The sequence below is a fragment of the Ursus maritimus genome, unplaced genomic scaffold (genome assembly GCF_017311325.1).
Source record: "Ursus maritimus isolate PB19 unplaced genomic scaffold, ASM1731132v1 scaffold_27, whole genome shotgun sequence".
In the NCBI taxonomy this organism is placed as follows: Eukaryota; Metazoa; Chordata; class Mammalia; order Carnivora; family Ursidae; genus Ursus; species Ursus maritimus.
Window position 1 is genome coordinate 39,402,831 of NW_024425230.1, and position 27,383 is coordinate 39,430,213.

The window sequence follows — 27,383 nt, forward strand, 5'->3', positions numbered from 1 at the left end:
GGGCCAGGGGCTCTCGGGAAAAGTCCCATCCCTCGGGGGTCTTGCTTCTGTAGACTTGGCTCTGCCCCTAAACTCCTGGGGGCACCTCCTCCAGCCTGAAGCGCGGCTGCTCAGCTGTCTGGGGGCCTGTGTGGCTCTCCAGATGTCTGAGGCAACTGTGAAAGCGATGACTCTAGAAACTGCCCAGTTTGGATGGCTTAGCTAAGTAGTTAGGCTTACCAGTGGTCTTATGTGACGAGAACTAGTTTGGTACTACCAGCATCTGGAGTTTTAGGAACAAAGAACAAAAGTATATTTCATCAAAAGGCTTGGAAAAGTTTTGGTGGTTGTTTTTAAGATCTTAGAAGCTTTGGTTGCCTCTAGGTACCTTAAAAACCCAAATATCAAACGACAGTGTGATAGGCCGCAGGCTGTGCAGAGAACACAGCGCATGCAACACAAACACGGGGCACTGTCCCCAGGGGAGACTCCTATCCTGAGTGTCTCCCTAAGCCACACACTGGTCCTTGTGTTCAGGTTACAAGAAGAGACCTGGGACTGGGAATCAGGCCACGGGAGACACTCTCTCTGCCACTTGGGAGGCCATGGGCTGCTGATCAGGGTGGCCAGTAAGAGCCAAGAGAACAGGCCACCCTGTACTTTGTGGAGAGCTCCTCTCCATAGCCGCTCTGCTCATCCTTACAGCAGCCTGGGGCCACCTGGGGATGCGAGACCAGAGACTCCAAGGGGCCGGCCTCAGACAAGGGAGGCTGTACGCTCCATATGAGACTGTGGAAGAAGACAGTGGGGAAAGGACACGGGGCTGATGGCTCCAGGGGAATCAACTAGACTCTGGCCACACAACAGGAAAAGGGGGTGAGCAAAACCTCATCCTGCAGTCTCAGGTCTGGTTCCCCAGGGTGTCAAGGGCCCCCAAGTGTGAGTCCCTGGCTCTTTGCTGGCGTCTCACAACTGGTCAGGGCTCTCCCAGGGTCTGAGTCATTACACTGGAGTCTGTGGGCACAGGCTCTCCAGAGTGTCAGGCTGGGTGGCCAATATCTGCACAACTCTGGTTTCCAACATGAACCAGAACAAGCCATGAACCAACACTACACATGCACATACGTGGTAGGGTTTCTACTGAGGTCAGAAAACCACCAGACAAGAGGGGATGTGTAACACAGACTTTCTTTAGATGGAGGACCTGACTGGGAGAATGGGGAATAGTTCTAAGAACCAGGAAGAAGCATGCTGGGGTAACCCAGGGGGACTTCAAGACTGGGCTCCTCTGTCTTACTCAAGAAGATGGGCTCACCCATGACCCTCCCCCAGGGAGGTCCCTAGGAGGCTGGCTATGGGATTTTACCTCAGATAGCTGGGCACTATTTCAGCCCCACTGAGGACCCTTAACTCATCCCAATAATAACTCTCTGAGAGAAGCACAATCTCCCGGTTCCATAAAGCAGAGAAGGGAGGCGGGTATCAGGGAGGGGTTTCTACAGTTTACCCAGTGGGGCCAAAGCAAAAACAGAACCAAATCATGACAAGACTGGGTAGGGTTGGGGCAGAAGTCTAGTGACAGGCTCCAACTAAACCTTGCCAGCCCCAGCCAGCCAGAACCTGGCCAATTCTCTACCGATGAAGAGGGGTAGGTGTCCGAGAAGCAGATAATAGCCTGCCCAAGTAGACTCTGAGCCTTACCCTCCCTCATCTTCCACTTTTAGCCATGTTGTACTAAAAACTGAAGTCTTGTCCTAGCAAAGAGACCGCTGTGATAAAGGAGAACTGGAGAGGGAGAGCACCGTGTGAATTCCCAAGGTGCGCAGTGCCCTCTGTACTATCGGGCACCTGAGTCAAGAGTGAGTACTCCCAGAAAGTCTGCATAACCCCTGTACTTCCAACCAAACAAACAGTGGAGCTTCACTCAACACACTGGTCAAATCCACCATGGTTTGACTTCGTTAATTTTCAACCTTTTCCTCTCCCCTTTGAAGTGCAAGACCTTACGTACGCAGGACTGAGTCTGGGTATGTGGCCTGCCGGCCTTGCATGCTGTAGCTGGGTGATTGCTGTGATTCTTGCTGTGATCTGGGCCTGTGATACTTCCACTAAGCCCATCCTCCCTGCTTCTCTGTGCTGTCGCTCTGGGTCCTGGCCCTCTCCTTGCTGTGGGTCCCACCTTCAAATCACTCTATGATTCAAAGAGGAACTACCAATCAAATGCTTCCGTAATGAAAGACCTAATTACTCTACAGCATGTGTACATTCAATGAGCCTAACGAAGACCTCTGTTGGCCATGCTGGGAAGATGCTGCCTAAGAACAGGCCTAAGCCCAGTGTGGAGGTTGGGTGACGGGAGGTTGGGTGAACTCAGCCGTGGGCTCCTGGTTGTTTTGGACTATTTAGGACTGTGCAATGGAGCTTGGGAGCAAAGCCGATAGAGGCTTCCCAGTGGGCCTTAACTCCAGCAAGCCAAGACAGAGTAAGTCCTTATTCTGTAGCCCAGGGTTTCTCCAAGTATGGTTCATGAACCACGTACGTCAGCATCAGCTAGAGCTGTTGGGTACAAATGAAGATTCCTGGGCCCCACTCTAGACTGAATCAGTCTGACGCTCGGGCTTAAAAAGTCTACATTTTAAACAAGCTCTTCAGATGACCCTGGTGCAAGTTTGCGAACCCCTGCTGGAGAATGACTACAGTTTGAAAATGGCTCTAAGTACTCCAGCCAGTTCTGCTAAGCCAAAGACCAGAACCTGAGAACAGAAATGGGGAAATTACATCCTTCTGTGGCAGATTACACAGCTGTCACTTGACTTCACATCCATGTGCCATGGGATGAGACACAGGGGAAGGGGGGAATGTAATGCATGTTCACTGCCTCTTCACCAGGCATCATCCTTTCAGTGGTCCTGGCTGGCGTTCTTGGCATCTGTGTTGTCCTGGCCGTGTCCATTTGGCTCTTCAGAAGAAAGAAGAGGTGAGCTGGTTTTGGTTCAAAATGAGAGTTGGGTAGCTTATTCGTCCATGAGGATTGATCTCTCTGGGAAGGCAGTCTGCAGAATGAAGAGCCCCTGTCACCTGTACCAACACTTATCCTAGGAGTGCTGTTTCCCAAACACCATTGCCCCCAGCCTCCTTTGCATGAGACACTGGATCATTACGCTCAGAGGTGGAGGTGTGTCTGGCAGCCCTGCTGCTGTGGCTAACACCTTAAGACAAGTCTCTTGATTTGGGGGTGGGGGTGTCCCATTTGCCTAAACACAAGCAGCAAGGCTGTCTTCTTTCTAACATCTTCACATCTGAGTTATTTTGTCTCTGAATCCAAAAAGAAAAATGAAGGAAAACTTGATTTATCACTCCTATTAACTACTAATGCTTTTTGCTCATGTTTTTATTGTCATGTTTGGTTTTTCTAAAACCAATTTATTTTTTTTTACAATGTATAAAAAAAAAGTTTCCAGGAATCCTATTATGGAATCAAAGGTTTAAAGTTGGGGTGGTCATGAGACTTTTTTCAAAATGCAGGTCTAGTATCGTCAGCTGTTACAGGAGAACAGTTGGAAAATGACCACGTTCCTTTAATACAGTATTTGGGGGGCATTCCTCCCAAAACCATCAGAACAGGGGAAAGGTCCCCACAAGGGGAATCTGACCCCTAAAATTCATCTCATTCCATAGCAGGGTCAGGCTGCTCTCTGCTTGTCTCTTCTCTTTAACCGAGACTCGTATGTTCTTCTTGTTCCAGTAGCAAAAAAGGTGACAACAAAGGGGTCATTTACAAACCAGCCATCAAGAAGGAGACTGAAGCCCATGCCTGAGGCCCCACAACTCGCCGGCACATCCAAGGAAGAACTTTGCTTTGGACGCTCCACACTGTGGCTCCCTAGACGTGTGAAATACATGAGGGTTCTCCGAAGCTCAACCCACAAATGCCCCAGACCCACAAGGGGACTCTAGGAGGGGGCCCTGCCATCCTGATGCCACAGCCACTTCCAGTACATCTGTGGATGGAAGAACTCGCCAAAGAGGCAGCAACTCCGAGCTGCCTACTTCATGTGTGACCCCATGAAGTTGTCTGGATTCTGGGGGCACAAACCAAGTCACCCACCGGGGGCTGTTATTGGTCAGAAAACACTTTCATCCAGGGATTCCCTTGAGTGTGGTTTCAAGGATCCTGGAAATTCTGCTTCTTGTCCAAGCCTTCAGACCAGAATGTCCACTCTCTGCTTAGGTTTTGCTTTTGAGACTCTGTTTCTTTCCTCGGGGATGGGGTTGTTTTCCTCTGATTTCCTTCTGCTATGACAAAACTTCTGGTCTGACCTTACAACTGAGAGGAAGAATGATACAGGAAGGGTCAAGGTGTCAGAGGCAAAAGAAAACAAAAGTATTCTTTGAAACACAGTAGAGGCATTTCCAAAGTCCAGTCAACCTCACTGAATGGACCCGAGACAGAGACAGAATGAGAAGACACACAAGGTCTGGAGGAACTCAATTTGGAGTCAGAACTGGAGCCAGAGGTTGTCTGTCAAGTCCTAAGTGTAAGGACAGCATATTAAGCCTAAGCCCAACCTCCTATCAGCAGCGCAGTGATGCTTTGTACTTTACAGATTCTACAAATAATTAGGCTATTCCTTGAACAGTGGTGTTGCTTTCTCTCTCCTAGAGTAGATATGAGTTCCGAGATGACCCAAACTGCTTTTGAATGTAGAGGAAATAGGCAGAAGAAAAATGACTGAAGAGCTTTGTCTCTTGCCCGGGTTTCTTTTTGGCTACTTCTGTGGCATTCCTACCGCCAGTGTACCTACTTCCCTGACTTTGAGGATGTTGAGTCATGGCTTGGTTAAAATCTATTTTCAAGCTATGAAAGCAGGAAGTTATCTGTGCAGGCATCATGGTATTTAGGGACCATTAATAACGGAATGTTACAAAGATGCTTCACGGTCTTCTACCCAAGTCAGAGTTTCTGAGAAGACAACTCTTTCATAGATGCAAGAGCCCCACGGAGACCGGTTAGTTCCATGACTGAGAAGGAGCCTCCACCAGCAACCTCTCATGGCCAGCACCTGGCAGTTCACAGAGAGCTTTCTGATTCCTGGTCTCATTTTGACAGCACAGAATATCCTACCAAAGCACAGGTTTCTTTATCACATCTTTTTCCTTCTACTCCTCCCACTCGCTCTGAGAACAGTCTTCTCCCTTCTCTACCATCATGACTTTTTGTAGTGGTGGCAAGCCCCATGGCTTTGTAGCTAGTTTGCTAAACAGAGTTACAGAAGACCTAATGAACACTGAGATGTGTGTGTGCACAAGATCTCTGGCCTCGGAGCCTGGGGAGGCATCATCACCTTGCCATTAGCATGCCTGATGCTGATCAAATGACAGCAGGGACAAGCCTCATGATGGAGCAACGCTGCCAATCAGAAACAACATAAATCACTCCAGAGCCCTGGAATGATCTCTCTACCTTTTATGGACAAATTTTGCAAGAGAACAAAGAGATCATTGTACCTGGCACAACGGCTGTTCATAAAAAGGGAGACTTACTAGGCCATGAAAACAGTGGCATTTTCTCCTGCCCTGTGGCTGAGATAAAGCAAAGCTAGGGAGGCAGGCAGAAGGCTCCAAGAATCAACACTGTCAACATCCTTGCTAATCATTATGGGGCTCCTGGGGACCAAGCTTGGGAACTGGGAACCCTTTCCTCAGGTTCTCAGTCATTCCACTGACACCCGTCGCCACTGAAGGAAACCAGCACTGTGGTGTGTGAAGTTCTTCTGCCTCACTCGCTCCCCCGCAGAGTCCCGGTGCTGTGCTGGCTGCACCATAGGTAGAGGTCACAAAACCAAGGCCCACGTGGGAAAAGGACAGGGAAGGCCCTGGCTTCTTTGTTTCTCACTAATGGCAGAGCTTGAGTTTCTTTGTTCTGTTTCTTTAGGATCATCTGGTTTTAAAAATAGTAAAAACTTATACCTGTTTCCTCAACAGACATTCTAGGATTTTGCTGCATTGACTATTAATCCCATTTCAAGTTCTTCCCTTCACTAAACTCTCTGAAGACCTCCTGAGCACCCCTGGGAAGCACTGGGGTCTGCAGCACCCCTCTGTCCCTGTGCCTCGGATGGACCATAGGCCACTGTGATGATCTGTTCAGCACTTCTGTATTTATTGTAAGAATGATTGTAATGAAGACATAAACTATAAATATGAGAAATTATAAATAAAATGTTTTTCACATCAGACTGATTTTTTGGAGGTGAGGTTAAAGCATTACTGTTGGCAAAGCACTTTGTAGTTCCCGGTCTATGGTGACAGGTAACTGATCAGAGCAAGTAATGTCACTCGTCTATAATGTCTTAGAACCTGGCTCCAAAGGAAAATGCACTGATGTACTTAACCATTTTACTGAAGATGGAGGCCTATGGTGTGTGCAGCCCTGGGGTCACATAGCTGCTTCGTGAGTGGAGCTGGGAAGTCTAGAATAATCAGGGAAAGGCTCAGAAAGAAGAGGGTATCCGAGCTGGGCCTCAAAGACTAAGTCAGATTTGAACAGAAGGATGGAAAGAGGGAGGTATTCCTAACCAAGGGGACATGAAGATAAAGAATGGGTCTTATGTCTCTCTACTTCACTAGGGATTGCACTTAATCGGTTGGAAGCCTCTCTTAGTTGCCTGTTACCATTTTGGATTTTTTTTTTTCCAAAACATGCTATCATCTTTGATATAATTTTTTATCTAAATCCAGATTTCACATTCTGGTTTGGTAAAAGAGGCAATCCTGTAGAGGTTACAAACAGGCACCATCATTGTTTGGTTATTTAGAAAAGCTTCCAATTTTCACTTCAGTTGCGTAAGGATGGAAACAGAGGAACTGTCCAAGGGTAATTTTGTTCCAGTAGGTGATAAAGCAGAAGGCCCAGCTTCAGAACAGAAACATTATAAACCCTCCAGGTTCTGATGGTCTCTTTAGTCAGAACACAGGTATTTTACAGTTTGCCCCCTTTGGCATCCTTCAGAAGTGAGGACAGGTGGGGCAAGGCACCCCCAGAGTGCCTGTGCAACTCTCATTCCTTTACACCTGCTCCCATCCCACTGGGGTTGGGGCAGCAGGGGGCGAGGCTGGAGTGAGCAACAGAGGTCCTCTCCCTCCCTCCTCTCTCCATAGCCTTGCTCCCCATTCCCTGAATTCAAGATTCTTCGGGGTTGACAGTCAGGGGCATGTGGTGGCACGAGCCATGGGTTGGTGGGGGAGACTCAAGTCTTTCTTCAGGTTGGCCATTACCTCCTCATGTAAATCCAGCTATACGGACAACCTAGAACACACAGTCTGATAGAATATACGACGATACAATGCGAGACACATGAAAATTTAAAGGTATGGTAGCCACACACCCCAAAAAGGAAAAAAATATAGTGACATCAATTTTAGTAATATTTTATAAAGCCCAGTAGATCCAAAATACTATAATTTCAACATGTAATCAATATTTTGATATGAGATAGTTTCATTCTTTATTCTGTAGTAAGTCTCTGAACCTAGTATATATTTTACATTAACAGCACAGCTTGATTCAGATGCTAAATTTTCATTGAAAATATTTGATCTGTGTTTATATTTCACAAAAGTACAGTGGAGAAAGCAGATTCACATGCCCGAGTTGCTCCAAACACACTTAAAAGTTTTCCAAAACCTGCACCAATTATCAGCTTTTCAATTTAAATTGATTAAAGTAAAATAAATCAAGTTTTTTTTTCATTTTCATTGGACACATCCTAAGTGCTCAGTAGCTACCTGTGGCCAGAGGCCAGCACAGCCACCGTGCAGATATGGACCACTAACCTTCTCCTTTGACATACCCTTCGGGAGGGTTAAACCTAGAAAACCTTCATGCAAAATCCACCTGAGAAGAAAGCTTTGGAGGCTGAGGGATGGGGGATGAGAGACAGAGGCTGGGGATCCAGGCCGGTGGGTATGGAGGATGGAAGAAAGGAGGGCAGACGGAAAATCAGACCAAGGTTGACCAGCAGACCTTAGGGACAGCTCCCCCGCCTCTTCACACCTCTTCCTGTAGCTCCACGAGGGTTCCCCAGCCCTCCCTGCCCTGGTAATGTCCCTTGGCCAGGCCCTAGGGTCCAGGTGCTCAGTAGTGACTCGACCTAGAGCATTCTGGTGCTTTTGTAGGAGCTTGAGCTATAGGCACGAGGGCACCTGCTTATTAACTTGTTGGCGGACCTCGCTGCAGGACCCTGGCCAAGTGCCAGGTGCTAACTGTCCCCCTAACACCCCCTCCTGATCGCCTCAGAGTCCGAACATTCCTGCTTTGTCTCCACTCTTCCGGAGCTGGGCAGCTGGAAGGGAGCAAATGCCTGAAACCTGAGTCTCTTGACCTCGCAGCTGGGCTCAGTCCCTCAACTTGGAAGGAGTTGCAAGCTGCCTTCGGTCAAGGTGTGGGGAAAAGTTACGAGACAAGAGGAAAGGAGACCCCTGCAGCTGCCTGCTAGGAAGCAGAGGTGCCACCTGTACAGTGGGCATTTGGGAGCTGCCGTCCTCGTCCACACTGCACACAGCCCGGCAGGGGTGTGTCACCCTCTATGGGCCTCTGGCTCAGACTCAACATGACAGGGTGGGGGACAAGGTGTGAGGCCCAGACAGTGCTGGAGAGGAGGGGTCCCATGCTCTGCCTGTGCCCTGTCGTTTTAGAATGACTGGACAGGGATAAGGGCCAAAGTGCTTTGTGATACAGAATTAGTCACCCTAAAAAAATTATTACGACCAGGTCAGCATATCGTTATGACTGCAGGTCAATCAGGGATTCAGTAAGCCTCCCTCCTGTATATTCTAGACTGCACCTTCACTCCATTATTAAACAACCCGGGGAAAGAGGAAACATTGCCTTTATAAGTGGGAAACCAAACAAGGGCTCTGGCTCTGGGCTAAGTGAAGGTCACAGAGCCCCCACAGCTCTCTGATCCTCAGTGACAGGATGGCGTCTGCCCTTCGCAGCTCCAGTGACATGGAAACATCTTGTAATAGAATTTACCATGCTTATCTCAATCATGCCACAACCTCATGAAGCCCTAAAAGCTAAAGACACTAAAGGCATTTGTGCCAGCGATTTCTGGAAAGTCAACAACAACCTCCTGCCTCCAATCTGCTTGGTAATATTAAACCCTGGCCTCTGTTCAGAAGTCTGACCAAAGATTGCCAACTGCAAGCAGACAAAGGAGTCAGCTCAGCTCATGGGATATTACCCTCACCTCTCACTTCAGCAAACCAAATATGTCCCAAGGATATATTCTTTGAACTTCTCTCTATTCCTAAGGCAGAACTGGAGAGAAGGAATAAATACACACATGCACACACTATATAATTCCATTTGTATAAAACTCTAAAAAGTGCAAAATAAACTACAGTGATAGAAAGCAGATTGGTGGTCACCTAGGGATGAGGTGGTGGTAGAAGGTGGAGGCATGAAGAGCTTACAAAGGGGTACCAGAAATTGGTGAGGTGATATATATATTCATTACCCTGACTGTGGTGATGGTTTCTCCACATAGCTCAAGACAGTTCAAATTTTACACTTTAAATATGTGCCATTTATCTTACACCAATTATCCCTCAATAAAACTGTGAAGAAGAAGGAGGAGGAGGAAGAGGGGGGGGAGGAGGAGGAGGAGGAGGAGGAGGAGGAGGAGAAAGGGAAAGGGAAAAGGAAAGGGAAAGGGAAAGGGAAAGGGAAAGGGAAAGGGGAAAAAGAAAACCCCCTACACCAAATGACACCTGCCCTGTCCTGGCATTTCCATGGAGAGCTTTTCCTCCTGATCCATCTAAAGGGAGAAGACTGGCCAGAACTGGCACCTTCCCTGGGACCCACCCTGTGGGTGGGAGCCCAGGAATGAGTGTGAGGTCTATTCACACGGCCAGCTATGACCTCTTGATACTGTAAGTCAAAGTCATCATTTCTGCTTGAGTTCACTAGTTTCAAATATTAACTTTTAATTACCTGCAATGAAGACAACAAACACAAGGCTATGGGTTCAAGGACAGACTTAGACCTCTGTAGGAACTCTGTGTCAGTGATGAGAGAGTCTACTGGCCTTTCTGCAAGAAGCAAAGACTTCTGGTGAGGCAGGTAACATAACTAGTTAGTTCATCTGCTGAAACTAGTTTCCCAGCTACCTAGACATCCAACAACAGACCTCATGCACCTTCGTTTCTTTCCTTCCCAACCACCCAACAAATAACCATTTGAAAAGCTTTCCTAAATAAAGTACAACCTTCCCATGGAGAACAAGCATGGTCAGGAGCTTATCACTTCCTCTCAGTCACTGGGTGAAATCAGGATTAATCTCCTGTGATACTGTGATGTAGTAAGAAATATGTATTTGGTATTTGTCCCCAGTTCCTGGCACAGAGCTCCCAAATGTTATTCATAATAAGCCCCGTTTAAGCTATACCTAAGTTTATACTAAAGAAGTGATGCTCGGAGGATAGGGGGCTGGAACTTTGAGCCCTACCCCTGACCTCCAGGGGAAGACTGGGAATTGAGTTCAATCACCAATAGCCAATGATTTAATCAATTGTGCCTACATACAGGACCCCCACAGAAACCCTAAACAATGGGGTTCAGAGAGCTTCCAATACATGGAGGTACTAGGAGGGTGATGCGCCCAGAAAGGGCCCCTTTCCCATACCCTGTTCTGTGCCCCTTTCCCATACCTTGACCTATGTACCTCTTTACCTGGCTGTTCATCTGTATTCTTTATAATATCCTTCAAAATAAACCGGTAAATATATGTAAATGTTTCCCTGAGTTCTGTGAGCTGTTCTAGCCAATTATTAGACATGTAGAGGGAGTCATGGGAACCCACAATTTATAGCCGTTGGTCAGAAGTACAGGTGATAACCTAGGACTTGCAACTGGTATCTAAAGTAGGGGCAGTCTTGTGGGATTGAGCCCTTAAGCTGTGGGGTCTATACTAACTCGGGGCAGTGAGTGCCAGAAATGAGTTCAACCGTAGAACATCTAGTCATGGGCCGCCTGGGTGGCTCACTTGTTAAGCATCTGCCTTCGGCTCAGGTCATGATCCCAGCGTTCTGGGATCGAGCCCCACATCGGCCTCCCTGCTTGGTGGGAAGCCTGCTTCTCCCTCTCCCACTCCCCCTGCTTGTGTTCCCTCTCTCACTTCCTTGATTTAAACATAATATATGTTTAAGGGGTAACAATGGACAAGGCCACTTGCTTTGAGTCTAATCAGGAACGATTTCACAAAGGGTAACAATTGAGCAGGACCTTGAAGGAGGAATAGGGTGCTTTCTTTCTAGTTAGAACTGAACTGAAAACAAGAGCCAAGCATGTGGAGGTATGAAAGTCCACAGTGTGTCATAACAGAGATCTCAGGGATGTGCTTGAGAATGTCTGGGAAGGGAAGACAGGGGATGGTGGGCGGCAGGAAAAAGTGGTTGGGGTCAGATTGTGAAAGGCCTTCAGTGATGTGCACTTTCTAATAAGGACAACAAAAATCACAGAAGTGCTTATAGTTTTACCTGATTACATAAACAATGTATGCTCATTTAAAAAAATACAAATAATATTTGTATAAAGCCAAAAGTCCCCCATAATCCCAACTCCCCAAATAAGCATTGCTAACAATTTAGTTTTATCTTTCCAGCCTTTATGTACCTGTGTGCACATGTTAATATTCATCTTTAATAAAATGGACTAACAGGATACATATTGTATGCTCTATAAGGGCTAGGATCATGCTTGTCTACTTTCACTCTCACATTCTCAGTATCTAGCACAATGTCTGGCCTAAGAAATATTTGGTGAATGAAAGAATGATCTATACCTTGCTTTTGTTTTCTAACATATTTCAAACATCCTCATTCTTTTCAATGGCTGTAAAGTATTCTGTTCTTTGAGGCAAAGCTCTACTGACAGACATTGTTGCAAATTCCTTACCCTTACAATACTATTGCAAGATCCTTTTGCACTTGAATATATTTCATAGAATAAATTCCTAGAAAAGGAACTGCTGGTTCAAAATATGCACATCTCAAACTTTTATAGATATAATGAATTATGCTAAATCACCACCCAAAGGGTTATACTAATTTGGTTTCTCACAACATGCTGCTTCCACCATATGTTCAACAATCCTTGATATTATCAACCTTTTTCATCTTAGACAATCCGATAATCTAAAGATTATTTCCTTGTTTTGTATTTCTTTTATTAATAGTTTAGCATTTTATCTTATGTTTACTGGCTATTACATTTTATCTGTGAATTATCTGTTTATGTCCATGGATCACTTCACTAAATCAATCATCTTTTTTTATTTATAGAAGCCTCTTATATATTATAGGTGGCAACTCTTTGTAATGTAAGTCAAAGATATTTCTCCCAGTCTTCTTTGTTTAGGGTATCTTTTGCTGTTTTAAATTTTATACAATCAAATCTGTCCATTTTTTCCCTTTTTGATTTATAATAAAGTGCTGAGAAATACTCTATCCACCTTACGATTATGAAACTACAGTTGACCCTTGAGCAACACAAGTTTGAACTGGGCTGGTCCACTTACAGGCAGACTTCTCAATAAGCATATTAAAGATATTTCGGAGGCTTGCAACAATTTGAAAAAACTTGTAGACAAACTGCATAGCCAAGAAATATCAAAAAAATTAAGAAAATGTTAGGTGCGTCATGCATAAAATAGATGTAGATACTAGTCTACTTTATCATTTACTTCCATAAAATATACACCTATCTATTATAAAAAGTTAAAATTTATCCAAACTTTTGCACAGAGAGACTGTACATGGCACCATTCAGTCAAGAGAAAGGTAAGCAAACATAAAGATGCAATATTAAACCTTCACTGCATAAAATTTACTGCAGTACATACTGTAATAATCCCACAGCCACCTCCTGTTGCTATTGAGGTGAACTCAAGTGTTGCAAGAATCCACTTAAAATGCTGTGTGATGGTAATCATCTCTGCATGACCAATTCACCTCTCCAGTAAAACTGCATCTCACAGTAAAAAGTGATCTCTCCTCTAAGCGAAATAAGTCAAGCAGAGAAAGTCAATTATCATATGATTTCTCATCTATGGAACATAAGAACTAGGAAGATCGGTAGGGGAAGAAAGGGATAAAGAAAGGGGGGGTAATCAGAAGGGGAAATGAAGCATGAGAGACTATGGACTATGAGAAACAAGCTGAGGGCCTCAGAGGGGAGGGAGGTGGGGGAATGGGATAGACCAGTGATGGGTAGTAAGGAGGGCACGTATTGCATGGTGCACTGGGTGTTATACACAACTAATGAATCATCGAGCCTTACATCGGAAACCGGGGATGTACTGTATGGTGACTAACATAATATAATAAAAAAAATTAAAAAATTAAAAAAAAAGTGATCTCTCCTGTTCTCATATATTGTCCATTATGTTCAGTGCAGTAGTGTAAACCTTGAATAACACTAGGTACCCTTAGGAAGTGCCACTAGTGATGCTGGAAGTGCTCCCAAGAAACAGAAAAAAGTTATGACATTACAAGAAAAAGGTGAATTGCTTGATATGTACCATAGTTTGAGGTCTGCAGCTGTGGTTGCCTGCCATTTCAAGGTAAATTAATCCAGTGTAAGGACCATTGCGGGGGAAAGAAAGGAAATTCACGAAGCTATCACTGCAGCTATGCCAGCAGGTGCAAAAACCTTGTACTTTTTTGCAAAACACCTTTATCTTGTATTGAAAATGCAGCTTTTATGTGAGTGCAGCATTGCTATAAGAAAGGCATCCTATAGACTCTAATATGATTTGAGAAAAAGCAGTCATTATATGACAACGTAAAGGAAAAGGAGGGTGAAGGATCTAAAGCTGGAGAGTTTAATGCCAGCAAAGAGCGGCTTGATAATTTTAGAAAGAGGTTTGGCTTAAACAGTGTCAGGATAACAAGAGAAGCAGCTTCCGCCAACCAAGAGGCAACAGATGAGGTCCTACTCACCATTAAGAAAATCACTGTTGAGAAAGTTTCTGCCTGAACAGGTTTTTAATGCAGACAAAAGTGTCCTATTTTAGAAAAAAAAATGCCCCAAAGGACATTTCTTTCCTTTTTTTTTTTTTTTTTTAAGATTTATTTATTTGAGAGAGAGAGAGAGCACACAAGCACAAGTGGAAGCAGACTCCCTGCTGAGCAGGAAGCCCGATGCGATGCGGGGACTCATCCCAAGACCCTGGGATCATAACCTGAGCCGAAGGCAGACGCTTAACCCACTGAGCCACCCAGGTGACCCCCAAAGGATATTCCTTAATAAAGAACTGAGCACCAGGATTTAAGGCAAGAAGGAAGAGGCTAACTACTGTTTTGTGCAAATGCAGTCAGGTTTATGGATCAGGAGTGTCCTTATCTATAATGCTAGTAAGCCCCAAGCCTTGAAAGGAAAAGATAAATATCAGCTGCCAGTCTTTCAGTTGCACAAGGCAGCCTGGATGATGAGAACTCTTTTTCTGGATTGGTTCCATCAATGTCCCTGAAGTCAGGAAGTACCTTGCCAGTAAGTGATTGCCTTTTTTTTTTTAAGTTTATTTTTTTGTAATCTCTACACTCAACATGGGTCTTGAACTTACGACCCCAAGATAAAGATTTGCATGCTCTTCCGACTGAGCCAGCCAGGCGCCCCAGTAAGTGACTGCCTTTTAAAGTTCTTTTTTGGGGGGGGGGTGCAGAGGGGGAGAGAGAGAGAATTTTAAGCAGGCTCCATGCCCAGCACAGAGCCTGATGAGGGGCTCAATCTCAAGACCCTGAGATCATGAACTGAGCCCAAATCAAGAGTCGGACACTTAACTGACCGAGCCATCCACGCACCCCTAAAGAAAGTTCTTTTGACAGTGGACAATTTTCCTGGCCACCTAGAGCCCCATGAGTTCAACACAGAAGGCGTCAAATTGGTTTACTTACCCCAAACATAAACAACGTCTCTAATCCAGTCTCTACATCAGGGGGTCATAAGACTTTAAAGGCTCATGACACATGGTATGCTATGGAACGGACCATCAAGTCTATGGAAAAGAACCCTGATAGGGAAAACATCATGAAAATCTGGAAGGATCACACCACCAAAGATGCCATCATTGTTCTAGGAAAAGCCATGAAAGCATCAAGCCACAAACAATAAATTTCTCCTGGAGAAAACTGCCCAGATGTTGTGCATAGCTTCACAGGATTTACGACAGAGCCAATCAAGAAAATCATGAAGGAGATTGTGAATACGGCAATGAAGGTGAGTTTCAAGATATGGATCTTGGAGAAATTCAAGAGTTAATACACATCACATCAGAAGAATGAACGGAAGATGACTTGATGGAGATGAGTGCTTCAGAACCAGCACCAGATGAGGAGGAAGGAGACATAGCCAGAAAACAAGTTGACGTTAGACAATCTGGCAGAGGGTTCAAGACTGCTTGGGACTTCTACAACATGGACCCTTCTATGATACAGGCACTGAAACTAAAGCAAATGGTGGAAAAAGAATTGGTACCATATAGAAACATTTTTAGAGAAATGAAAAAAAAAAAGCCAGAAATTACGATGTATTTCCATAAAGTGACACAGAGTGTGCCTGCCTCCCCCCTCCCCTCCTAACTCCTCTGTCTTTCACCTCTGCCACTCCCGAGACAGCAAGACCAGCCCTCCTTCTTCCTCCTCCTCCTCAGCCCAGTGTGAAGATGATGAGGGTGAAGACCTTCACGATGATTCACTCCCACTTAATGAATAGTGCTAATCATCATGCCACACAGTGAACGCGCTTATCTGTTGTATATGTCTTCATATGAAAACCTAGTAACTGCAGGACAAGAACTGTGTGAGACATTTCTGTGTCACCATTACCAGCATCACCCAAGTGTTAATCACACAGAACATCGAGTATGAGACTGGGATGGAAATGGACAGCCCATCCTCACATAGGCATACGGTGAGTGATAGTTAATATAAGATTAACAATGTGTTAGTTTTCTGTTTTAGAACTTTGCTTTTAAGAACTACAGTATGCCTCCCATAATTGGAGAAACTGCATATCAGCTTATCATCACAAGTGGTTTTTTAAAAAACGTAACAATGTTTCCAATACTGTATTATGAACAGGACTATAACACTGTATGCCATAAAAGTTTTATAACAATTCATTCATTAGTGTGTAGGCTAGGGTACCATGAAGCAATCTTATTGATTACATAAAAACATGATCACCATAAAGCAATCATATTTTTGCTTCTTCATTATCAATGCATGAGTTGTTATACCTGTAAATAAATATAAATTTCTTTTTCATGTTATCTTTTCAGTTTTGATGTCCAGTGGTAGTAATACATATAACATCTACAGAGTTTTGTATCATATAAAAAAATCCTGATGCAGGTACTGACAAAACTATTCATCTTGTAAACACACAATGTAAACTTAGTTTTAATAAATATAGTAGAGTAGGGGCGCCTGGGTGGCACAGCGGTTAAGCGTCTGCCTTCGGCTCAGGGCGTGATCCTGGCGTTATGGGATCGAGCCCCACGTCAGGCTCTTACGCTATGAGCCTGCTTCTTCCTCTCCCACTCCCCCTGCTTGTGTTCCCTCTCTCGCTGGCTGTCTCTATCTCTGTCGAATAAATAAATAAAATCTTTAAAAATATATATATAGTAGAGTACTTTAAATGTATGCTCTCCTGTGATTTTTTTTAAAGTTTTTTTTTTAATTTGAGAGAGAGAGAGCTCGAGGAGGGGAGGAGGGGCAGAGGGAGAGGGAGAAGCAGACTCCCCAGTGAGCAGGGAGCCTGACGAGAGGCTCAATCACAGGACCCCAAGATCATGACCTGAGCCAAAGACAGACGCTTAACCGATGGAGCCACCCAGGTGCCCTTTTTATGATTTTTTAAATAACATGTTCTCCAGCTTACTTTAAGAAAACAGTATATAATAGATAAACATATAAAATACGTGATAACCACTATTTATATCCGTAAGGCTTCCGGTCAACAATAGGCTAGTGGTAGTTGAGTTTTTATAGAGTCAAAAGTTATGCATAGATTTTCAACTACATGCAGAGTGGGTGGAAGGGTCAACACCACTAACTCCTGCATTGTTCAAGGATCAACTGTATTCTAATTTTTTTCTAGTTCTTTTATAGTTTTACTTATTGCATTTGAATTTTTAATCTTCATATTTTGTTTTATAATAAAAGCAAAATAAGGACTTGGCTCTACTTCCCCCCCAAATATAACCATAAATCCTCAAATAGCCCATTTACTGAATAGCTGATTCTTCCTCTGTTAATTTGAAATGCCAATTTTATTATGTACTAGATTTTCATATATACATGGACCTGCTCTGGAACCTTCTATCCATACCCATTATTGTAGATTTATAGTATATTTTGGTATCTAGTAGGATAAACACAGAAAGATTTTAAATATGCTTTATTCTCTGAAAGTAGCATTGTCATCAATCCAATCTGAAGGTAAATTAACAAACAAGACATAAGTTTATCACATTAAAAAGTTTAAACATTGGGTGATGGGTAGTAAGGAGGGCACGTATTGCATGGTGCACTGGGTGTTATACACAACTAATGAATCATCGAACTTTACATCAAAAACCAGGGATGTACTGTATTGTGACTAACATAATATAATAAACATTAAAAAAAACCCATTGATATACTGGGTATTCTTTCAGAGCGTGTTAAATAGGCATTTAATATGGAGAACTGCCTTTTCAGTCATTTCATTCAGTTACTACAGAGCAAAAGGTTTTGAGTATAATACTGTTTCTATGTTAATTGTCTATAAGCACATTGTCAATAAACATGTACATTTTTGTAATTCTTTTCCCTATGTTTGCCTTGGTTTTATTTATTGAATGTAATTTTATATCTGTTGACTCTAAGAACAATTCTGGGTTTGTAATTTGAATGTCTGTTTTATCACATTTTCATAATAATTCATTTTTGTTGTATTTTACAAAAGTATTGATCTGTGATGGATTAGAAAGGGTTTTTTTCTTTTTAAAGGCCCTTCCCTACAGAGTTTGAGAAGCAAACTAGTTCTAGAGAGCCAACCAATTTCAATTTCCAATTGTTTGCTGCTATCGAAAAACATGACTGATTTTTGTATGTCAGTCCTGTATCCTATGATCCTGCTAGATTCACTAAGTCCAGTCACCTTTTTGTAGCTTCCTTAGGACTTTGTACACCAATAATTTCTATTATCTGAAAACAGAGAATTTTGTTTCTTCCTTTCCAATCTGATGATTTAGTTCCTCTTCTTGTCTTCTTGCGCAGGCTAGGACCCCCAGTACCACGTTGAATCCTCGCCTGTTTCCAATCTTAATGGAGAAAGCATTCAGTCTGTTATCATTAGGTATAACCTCAGATACAGGTTTTACCCAGATGTCGTCTTTCCATGTTGGAGAAATTCCTTTCTAGAACTAGACTGCCGAGAGTTGTTGTTTAATTAAAAAAATAAGAGGTTAGATTTTGTCAGAAGCTTTTTTTGGTATCTATTGATATGATCATAGGTTTGCTTGCTTTAGTCTGTTAACATGGTGAACTCAATAATATTTATGTTAAACTAATCTTGTATTATTGGGATAAACTCCACTTGGTCACATGTATTACTGAATTCAATTTTCCAAAATATTGTTGAGGATTTTTACACATATATACATGAGAGATACTAGTCTGTAGTTTTGTTTTTATTTTTGTTTTCATTTATAATAAAATACCTTTGTCTGGTTTTGTTACCAAGTAATGTTTGGTAACGCTCATAGAATGAACTGGAAAGTGTGACATCTCTTCTATTTTCTAGAACAGTTTATGTAGAATTGGTATTGTTTCTTTCTCTTCGGTAGAATTCTTCAATGAAAGCTTCTAGGAATTTCCCTCATAAAACTACAAATTCAATTTCTTTAATAGATATAGGGGATTTCTAGTCAGCTCCAACATGTAAACAGCTTGGCAGCTGTCACTCCCGTCCTTACAACAAGAAAACACTGAACAAAATAAAAATCAATAGTCTTGCACCTGTTGGAGAACTAAGGTCTGTGGATAAGCCATCACCCTGAAATCTGGAGACGTAGGTGAACCCAGAGAGTCACACCTGAGATTTGCTTGCCTAGAGCAGAAGCCACTAGAGCCATAAATCGGTAGCTTAATGCTAATTTTGACAAAACTGCTGGAGTCTGAGTGTGGAATAGCATAACAGTGAGAAATTCTTAAGATGAGCGCACAATCTTAGGAGGTTCACATTTTTGTAGGTTTAACCTCCCGGAACACTACAAGAATCTCATGGTCAATCTCCCATGGCTCTGGCAGGGTAAGGGTAAGAGCAATCATTGTAAAATACGTCCAGTGTTCTCTATAACAAAGACCTATTCTCCAGAGAAAAAGACCCTACAAGAGCCTTATCCTATCTAGGGGAAAGGGTATTTCTCCCACTCTAGCCCCCTTTGTCTTTCCTGTTTTTCCTATCCAGGTAAAAAGTTAACAGACACTTAGTCTAAGGATGCAGGCTCACTAAAAAAAAAAAAAATTAGAGAGAGAGCATTTGAGTGCAGGGACCAGGGCGGGGGGGGGGGGCACCGAGGGAGACAGGGAGAGAGAACCCCACGCAGGCTCATGCTCAGTGAGGAGCCCAATGTGGGGCTCGATCTCAAGATCCTGAGATCATGACCTGAGCTGAAATCAAAAGTCGAACATCCAAAGGACTGAGCCACTCAGGTGCCCATAAGAAACTGAAATTTAATCTTAAGATTATATGACGCATTCTTTCTCTTACATCTTACTGCCACACCAATAGATTTCCAATAGAGTAACAGTGGATTATAGCTGAAAGAGTTGTAAGACACAGACTTTCTTTGATGAAGAGCATATAGGGAAGACTGAAGTCAAGGGGGCAGAAAAAATAAGGCCACTAGAGGAATTTGAAGCCTCTGGTACTGAGAGCTGCAACAAACATTAAATACAGTCCAACTCTTGCCCAGATTAACATAAAACTTACACTAAAAGCCTATTTCAGTTCCTGTTACTCAATATATGATGTCCAGCTTCTAACAATTGTAAGGCATGTTAAAAGAAAAAACAGTCTGAAGGGATATTCGGATTTTCAATTTCTTCTTGAGTGAGCTTGGTTTTTTTTTTTAAAGGGATTTGTCCATTTCATCTAAGTTTTAAATATATTGGCATTAAGTTGTTTATCTCTTGTACCACCAATTTTTCCCTTTCCACTGAGTGATTTCCATCTTTATACAAACATGCTGTTATAATGATTTATTACTGGGAGGGGGGAGAAAAACACTCTCTGTTACCCCACATCCTCCTCAGGTTATCATCCCACTCCCCTACTATATTTATCATGGTTATCGGTACTTGATATGCTGTGTCTATGTCCTTATAATCCACTCCATTTGGGTGTTCACCCCTACACTGAAATTCCACCTCTCCATATGTAATGATCAATCCTTACTCTTCATCTTACTCATTATTCAACAGCATTTGACATACTTTCCCCATACTTTCCCACACCACCCTCTTCCTGATTGTCCTTCTTTCCTCAGTGGACAACTCCACTTCCCCTTTCCAACCTCTCAACCGGAGAGCCCAGGGTTCAGTCCTCAGTCCCACCTTTTCCTCTGGATGTACATCCGTTACCCAGGTGCCTTTCATCTACTGCTAAAATCTGAAGTATCATGCACTCAAGCTATTCTATATTATTTCATAATGGCTAATACATTAGGTAATATTTATGTGTTTTAATACAGGCAGTTAGATGATATGTTCCCAGAGGACAAAGATCTCCACCATCTTGTTCTTTTCCATCCTTTTAAAGTATCTAATACAGTGTTCTGTGCTTGGTAGACCCTGATTAAACACTACAAACCCCATCTCTGATTTTGCTCAAGCACTGAAAAATGAATGGTTTTACTACTAGGTAGAAGAAGGATTTACAGCAATCCACACTTCCACAACAAGTACTTCCTATTACCGAGTCTTAAAGCCAGGAGGACCTGCTCAGGGCTCATCATCTATTATGGTCACCTTAGAAAGTGTCAAATCCTTAAAAATTCTTTTACTGAGACTGAATCCATAAGCCAGCTGGGTGGTTCACCTACTCAGCATTTTCAATGAGGTGAAGATAAAATACATACTTCTTTCCCTTGGAGGTCTCTCATGTGTTGAGGCTGGTCACAGGGGAAGTCCTTGTTCCAACTAAATACCAAACAAACAGCAATTAAACCAGAGTCACGGTTCCAGTGGGGAAGGGCCAAAAAAAAGTGTACGCAAATCTGGGCTGTTACCTAAAAAATACACACTTACAAGTGAGGACTAAAAAGCTCTTGGTCCCGGAGGATATTTCATCTAATCACACAGTCAACATAAATCTAGAGGAGCCTCATTTTAAACCAGAGTGAACAGGCATCCCATGGTTTGAATTTCAGGCCATAACAATTCTCTGTATAGCCTATCTGATGGTGAAAGCCAAGCTCAACCCCTTCGCTGCACTGTCTCCACACCAAGGGGAGAAAAAACAAAAGGAAACAAAACTAAACGCTACTCTCCTTGTCAACCAACTGCCATCTTGAGCCTCTATTATATGACATTTTATAAATTCACTGTTCCACAATAACTTAGAGCAGATTTTTCAAGATGAGTTTCCAGGGTCTTTGACAATGATCTTTCACTTAGTTTGAGACACCTAAAAGAACTTCTCTGCACCAAACTGTTTCTAAACACACAGAAATGAAATAGGCCTTATGAATTTTAAGGTAAAAAGGTTTCTCTTTAAAAAGTCTCAGAGCTGACCAGTCATAAACAACAGAATATACAGCCAAGTTTATAAGAGAAAAAAAGTGTAACAACAGACACTGAAGAATACACTGCTGCAAAGAAGAGGACACGTGGGAAATGAGCAGTGCCAAACAATTATTTTATTGTTCACTGAAAAATACAGGTCTGGAAAGAGTCCATTGCATTGTGTATTGAATGCAAGGCCTGATATTACAAGTATACACGACAGAACAGCATAACTTATATAAAACAATATATATTGTATACTTATATAAAATGACATGTATAGTAGCCGCCTCTCTAAACACTAGAATTCAATAGAAGTAACGCCTTTATTAAATGAGAACTGTAAACACTGCAATCATAAACCAAATGCTCTAAGCAAAGCACTTTGAAATTGTTTTGTTGTGATATCTACTCTGTCCACCTGGAGTTAGGGAGAGTAGGACCCCAGAAAAAGTTAACTAAGGAGAGCTAGCACTTTCGAGGAGCTCTCCCCAGGGAGCAGGCTGCTGCTGCCCAAGACGGGCCGCCACCCTGGCCTCCCTGGAGCCCTCGGGCCCACACTGACTGCTAACCCCAGCCTCAGGACTAGTCTGAGGTGACTGCAGAGTGGGAGGAGTACAGGTAGGAGGAAGCTCCTATCACAACTGCTTATCCTGCACCCAACTCTATGGAAAAGAACACCTGAATTTTTGATGGGAATTTACCACTCGCAGCAAACATTGAAAGGTGCTTTAAGGGAAAAAAAATTAACAATGAGAACTAAAGCCATTCTCCATGCACTCTGCAGTTACCCTCATTTCTTCCTTTCAGCCACGTTTTCATTAGATGCCCTAAAAGAGGCTGCTACTACATATTACCAGCCGGCAGGCCAGGATTGAGGTAACAGAACTTCTCCAGTCACGACAACTAACTTAAATGGATAAAAAATAAATACACATTTATAGAGAACAACAAAATCAATCTCTATTAATCACATGGCAAAATACTCAAGCACTGCAACCATATTCACATTCCAAGGCCAACTTTAACTAGACCCACATTTCCTTCCAAACTGGGAAAGCTCTATGTGGAGGAGAACATAAAATATCACCACCACCTCCTCGTCTCCAAATACTATCAGGGCTCAGAAAGCTCATCATGGATAACAAATGCGGAGGGAAAAAAGGCATCTCAGTATATACACAGCAACAGAGGAAAACTATACTCTCCCTCTGGGAGCCCTTGGCATCAGGCAAAGCAGGGCTGTTTGTAAAAATAGTGCCTAAACTGACTATGGCAATGCTCACATTTTAAGAGAAATCAGGAGTACAAAGTTCCTTTATTCATAGGGAATCAAAGATTATTAAATAATTTCCTCAGACAAGAGTCTCACCATCAAAGAAAGTTTTCCTCTTGCCTGACAAGTTTTTATAAATGAGATTTTATAGTACCCCGCTTCTTTACTTAATATTAAACTATTAATGTGCAGAGGACATCCTCAGAGCACAGTAATGAGTAATATTAATAGCCTCAAATTTTTCATTACTTTACAGATCAAATATTTTATCAGACTATCCATTTAAGAGATTTGTAAGTCAACAGTGATAACCAAGTATATATTTTTCTTATTCTTTCCATCAAAGAACACCACATTCCAACAGGAATCAAGCCCAGTTCCATGGGTATCTTGTTCCCCTCAACTCTGCACAGTAAATTTCACTGTTCAGTCTCTCTGTCCTTGACTCTTCCTATGACTCTTCTAGTCCAAGGAAAATGTTGTATAATGGTGGAAAACTGCAAAATCTGGTGGAAGCACTGGTATCAATGCTGGGAAGTAAACTTTAGGGGAATAACTATAATTGCTAGGGACTGTTTACAGCCTTGCTGGAAATCCTACTTCTCTTGAATCCCTAGATTGAGACATTCTAGTTATTTAACCATGGGAGGGGATTTTACTGATAAAGGTCTAATTCATGTGAGAGGTTCTGGCCCCTGAAATGATGTGTGGCTAGCCCAAAATACTGGCCACCTTTCCATTTTAAACGTGTTCGTTATTCTACCACAGTACTGTCGAATTCTTTCATCTGTCATGGCACTGGTGAGCCCTTCATTGCTGCTCCTGTTTCTTCTGGATGTTCTGCTGTACATGTGGGATCCACTGAGCTTATCGCTTTAATGTATGGGGAATTTCCATTTCACACCATCCACTCCCTAAAAGCCATCAACTGGGAACAATTTCTAGTTAGTAAAGGCACAATTCACTGGCATTTCCGCTTTATTAAGGAAATCAAAAGGTTGTCTAGAAGCTGAACACACACCGTGGGTATTCCTAGAAAGGGAAGGTTCTATCTGCTACTAAAACCCAGAGACATTTGCCAGATCTAAAGATTATACGGATTTTGTAAAAGCATGAATTCGGCAGTTTGAGACATTTGCAATTCTACATGACATCACCTGTGGGGGAGTGCTGGTTAGTATTACAGGAGCAAATTAAAAGTGTCAACATCACTCTATTGGCTTGTTTTCCTCCTGCTTTCAATAAACTTTCACCTCCTCTAGTGAAGCCTGTCCCACGGTACGTCACTCAGCAACCGACAGAACTGCTCAGAGTTGGAACAATGGGCTTCACCCCAACCAGCCCAGCTACCAGCACTCAGCTGGTAAACACTGCCTTGGGATACAGCTCATAAAAAGCCTTAAACCCAGAAAAGACTTACGGAAGTTGCACAAAAATTCTTGGTTTATAATACCTTCCCAGAAATCAGAAAATAATTTGGTTTTTAGTTAAAGAAACTGAAGCTGTGCTCACAGACAATGTAATGCCTCAAAAAGCAAAATCTAGAGTAAAAACTACAGAAAAAAATGAAGATTGTTCATCAATAGCTTACTTTGGCTAAATTATCATGGTAAGTCAGTGTGATTTACTATTGCATGTAGAAGCACAACCTGCCATGTTCTCATAAAATAGGGTACTAGTAAAGAACATGAGAACAGTTCATAGGGATGAGAGCCCTTTAGCCTTTTGTGACTTCATAACTTAGACAAAGGCCAAGCAGGACTTGACATTCACAGATTTACCTGCTCAGCACCAGCTGAGTTGAGAGACAGCTAAACATCTGACTTTCGTTCATTTATGGTGTTCTCAGAAAGTTCCTATTTGGACACCGGTGGTTCTCAAATTGGCTGCATATCAGAGTCCTCTGGGAAGCTTTTAAAAATTACCAAATGCCCAGAGGTGCCTGGGTGGCTCAGTCGGTTGGGCATTCAACTCTGAGTTTCAGCTCAGGTCATGATCTCAAGGTCCTGACATTGAGCCCTGCACCAGGCTCCATGCTCAGCACAGAGTCTGCTTATCCCTCTCCCTCTGCTCCTCTCCCTCCTCAAATAATTAGAATCCTAAAAATTACCAAATGCCCAGGCCAATTAAATGTGGAAGGTGGAGCCCAGATATCAATACTCTTTATGCTTCTCCAGGTGATATTCTAATGTGTAGCCAGGACAAGTACATCCACTAATGTATCCCTTTCAGAGAGCTGTTGCATGAAAGTCGTATTTTATCTAGATGGTTTTGTTTTTTCTAAATTCCACCAGGAAAAGGAATTTTTAGAAAAAGGCACAGTTGTGCTTCCTCTAAAGATGCAGCTTACTGTTTGACAGGTGCTGGTTCTCAGAGGTTATCTGGAGCGCTGGTTGAAAAGGAGGAAGTCCTTGTCTTGGCAGAGAAGGCAGAGTTTCAGGCTTCGGCAGCTGCCTCCAGCAACAAAGAATGCCCAGATGCCCATGAGCACCATAATTATATATGTTGACACCAGATTTATTCCATAATGAGGGCTTATGAAGGTCTGCAAAAGAAAAATAAGTCAGCTTGGGTAATAACAGTAAGTTTATTAAACATGCAGAATAACCAAAGATAAAGGAAAATATAGGGTACTTTTAATAGCTGGGCTGTGTTTCACCAAACATATGATGTATGTCATGTATTGAGTACTACAAAGACACACAGAACTAACCTAGTCAACAGACACTAGCCCATAGATATGTGCTTTGCTATATTCAAAAGGCAAACCTAGAGGATAATTAGAAGTCAGAGTCTAATGGAATAACCAATGGAAGATACATGTTACACGACCTGGGCCCAGTTTATGATAATTTCTGTGTTAACCAGCTCTTATAATTTTCAAGAAAGTAAGACAAGCCCACATTACTTTAGGATGAATCCTTAGTATTCAAGGGAACATGAGGGAACAGCATCTCTTTTTTGGCTGCACAATTGCTAAGGGTTCCAAAAGTTCATTTAAAAAACACCGATGGAATGCTAAGAGGTATTGTGTTACACAACATTAAAGACCAGAGTATCTATCCTAATGGAGCTTATATGCTAGTAAGAGAGACAAGTAGTGAATGAAGAAACAAATAAATGAATCAAATAATTACACAGTATGATGAATGCTAGATAGAATAATTATAACTGCGATGGTGCTAGATAAGTAAGAACAAGGTCTACTTAGGCTGCTTAGGGGAAGTCCTAAAGAAGTGGCACTTAAACTGACACATATAGTTGGAGGAGAGAGCCAGCCTTGTGTAGACTGGGAGGGAACCACAGAAGGGCAAAGAGCTTGGTGCAGCTGAGAACCTGAGAAGAGTGATATTAATGATGTGTAGAGATGGAGGGCAGCACATGAGATGAGGTCGGAGAGGAAGGCAGGAACCAGTTATGCAGCACGTTGGTAAGGAGTGTGGACTCTTTCCCCAGTGCAGTGGAGGGTCACAGAAGGGGTCAAGGTAGGGGAGCAGAGTGACTTGATTTAGATGTTTAAAACTGCACAGGATGGGTTAAAGGAAGCAATGGTGGAAGCAGGGAGACTCGTTAAGAAGATTTTGCACTGGTTGAGAAGAGTACAGGATGGTGACTTAGACCAGGATGGCGGTAGTAGAGATGGAGAGAGTGGGCAATATGAACTAACAGGACTTGCTGATGGATGGAATGTGAGTGGAAAGGGTGAGGGGCAAAATGACTTCTATGTTTCTGGCTTTTGATAAATGGTGGTGCTATTTAACGAGAGAGTGATGGGTGACAATGAAGTCCAATGAGGATCAGCTAAGAGTGACATGCCTGTGAGATTTCAAAGGACAGATGTCAGGAAAGCACTAGGCATATGAATACAGGGCTGAGAGGAGAGGCTTGGGCTAGAAAAAGGAATAGAGAAGCACAGTGCACAGACAGTATTTAAAGCCATGGCTCTGAATGCAGTTACCTAGGGAGCTATTATAGAGGTAAGGGAAAGTCCTAACATTTATAAATTTGTGCTGTTTAGCATCATAGGAGCAAATTAAAAGTGTCAACACCATTCTATCGGCCTGACTCTTACTGAAAAAGAGTAACCAAAGGGGTCTGAGAAGAGCAAACAAGTAAGAGGAAAATCAGGACAGTGTGATGTAGAAGTCAAAAGAGGAAAATGTTTGAGAGAGAGAATGGTCAACTTTTTTAAAGGCTGCCGAGATGAAAACAAAACACCAATGTCCATTAGATCTGGAGAAATAGAGGTCTTCTTTGATCGTGACAAGTGCAGTTTTAGAAGGGTGGT

The 27,383-nt window shown here is 42.7% G+C and overlaps 2 protein-coding genes across 9 annotated transcripts in view; one reads left to right on the top strand and one right to left on the bottom strand.

The window, feature by feature from the left end:
- Positions 1-6,213, top strand: part of CA12 (carbonic anhydrase 12) — a 54,033-nt gene extending 47,820 nt beyond the window's left edge. For 2 of the 3 annotated variants that reach the window (XM_040643142.1, XM_040643143.1), the window contains 2 exons: positions 2,869-2,956; positions 3,728-6,213. In XM_040643142.1, coding sequence (XP_040499076.1) covers positions 2,869-2,956; positions 3,728-3,797 — 158 coding nt within the window. In that variant the 3' untranslated portion in view covers positions 3,798-6,213. Of the gene's footprint in view, positions 1-1,973; positions 2,007-2,868; positions 2,957-3,727 lie in introns of all 3 variants that reach the window. The other variant, XM_040643141.1, reaches the window with a different exon arrangement.
- The window catches only part of APH1B (aph-1 homolog B, gamma-secretase subunit), a 53,031-nt gene that overhangs the window by 1,240 nt on the left and 24,408 nt on the right, over positions 1-27,383 (bottom strand). For 2 of the 6 annotated variants that reach the window (XM_040643150.1, XM_040643144.1), the window contains 2 exons: positions 25,446-25,640; positions 21,932-24,023 (listed from right to left, as the gene is read on the bottom strand). In XM_040643150.1, coding sequence (XP_040499084.1) covers positions 25,473-25,640 — 168 coding nt within the window. In that variant the 3' untranslated portion in view covers positions 21,932-24,023; positions 25,446-25,472. The other 4 variants (XM_040643147.1, XM_040643149.1, XM_040643148.1 and 1 more) reach the window with 4 other exon arrangements.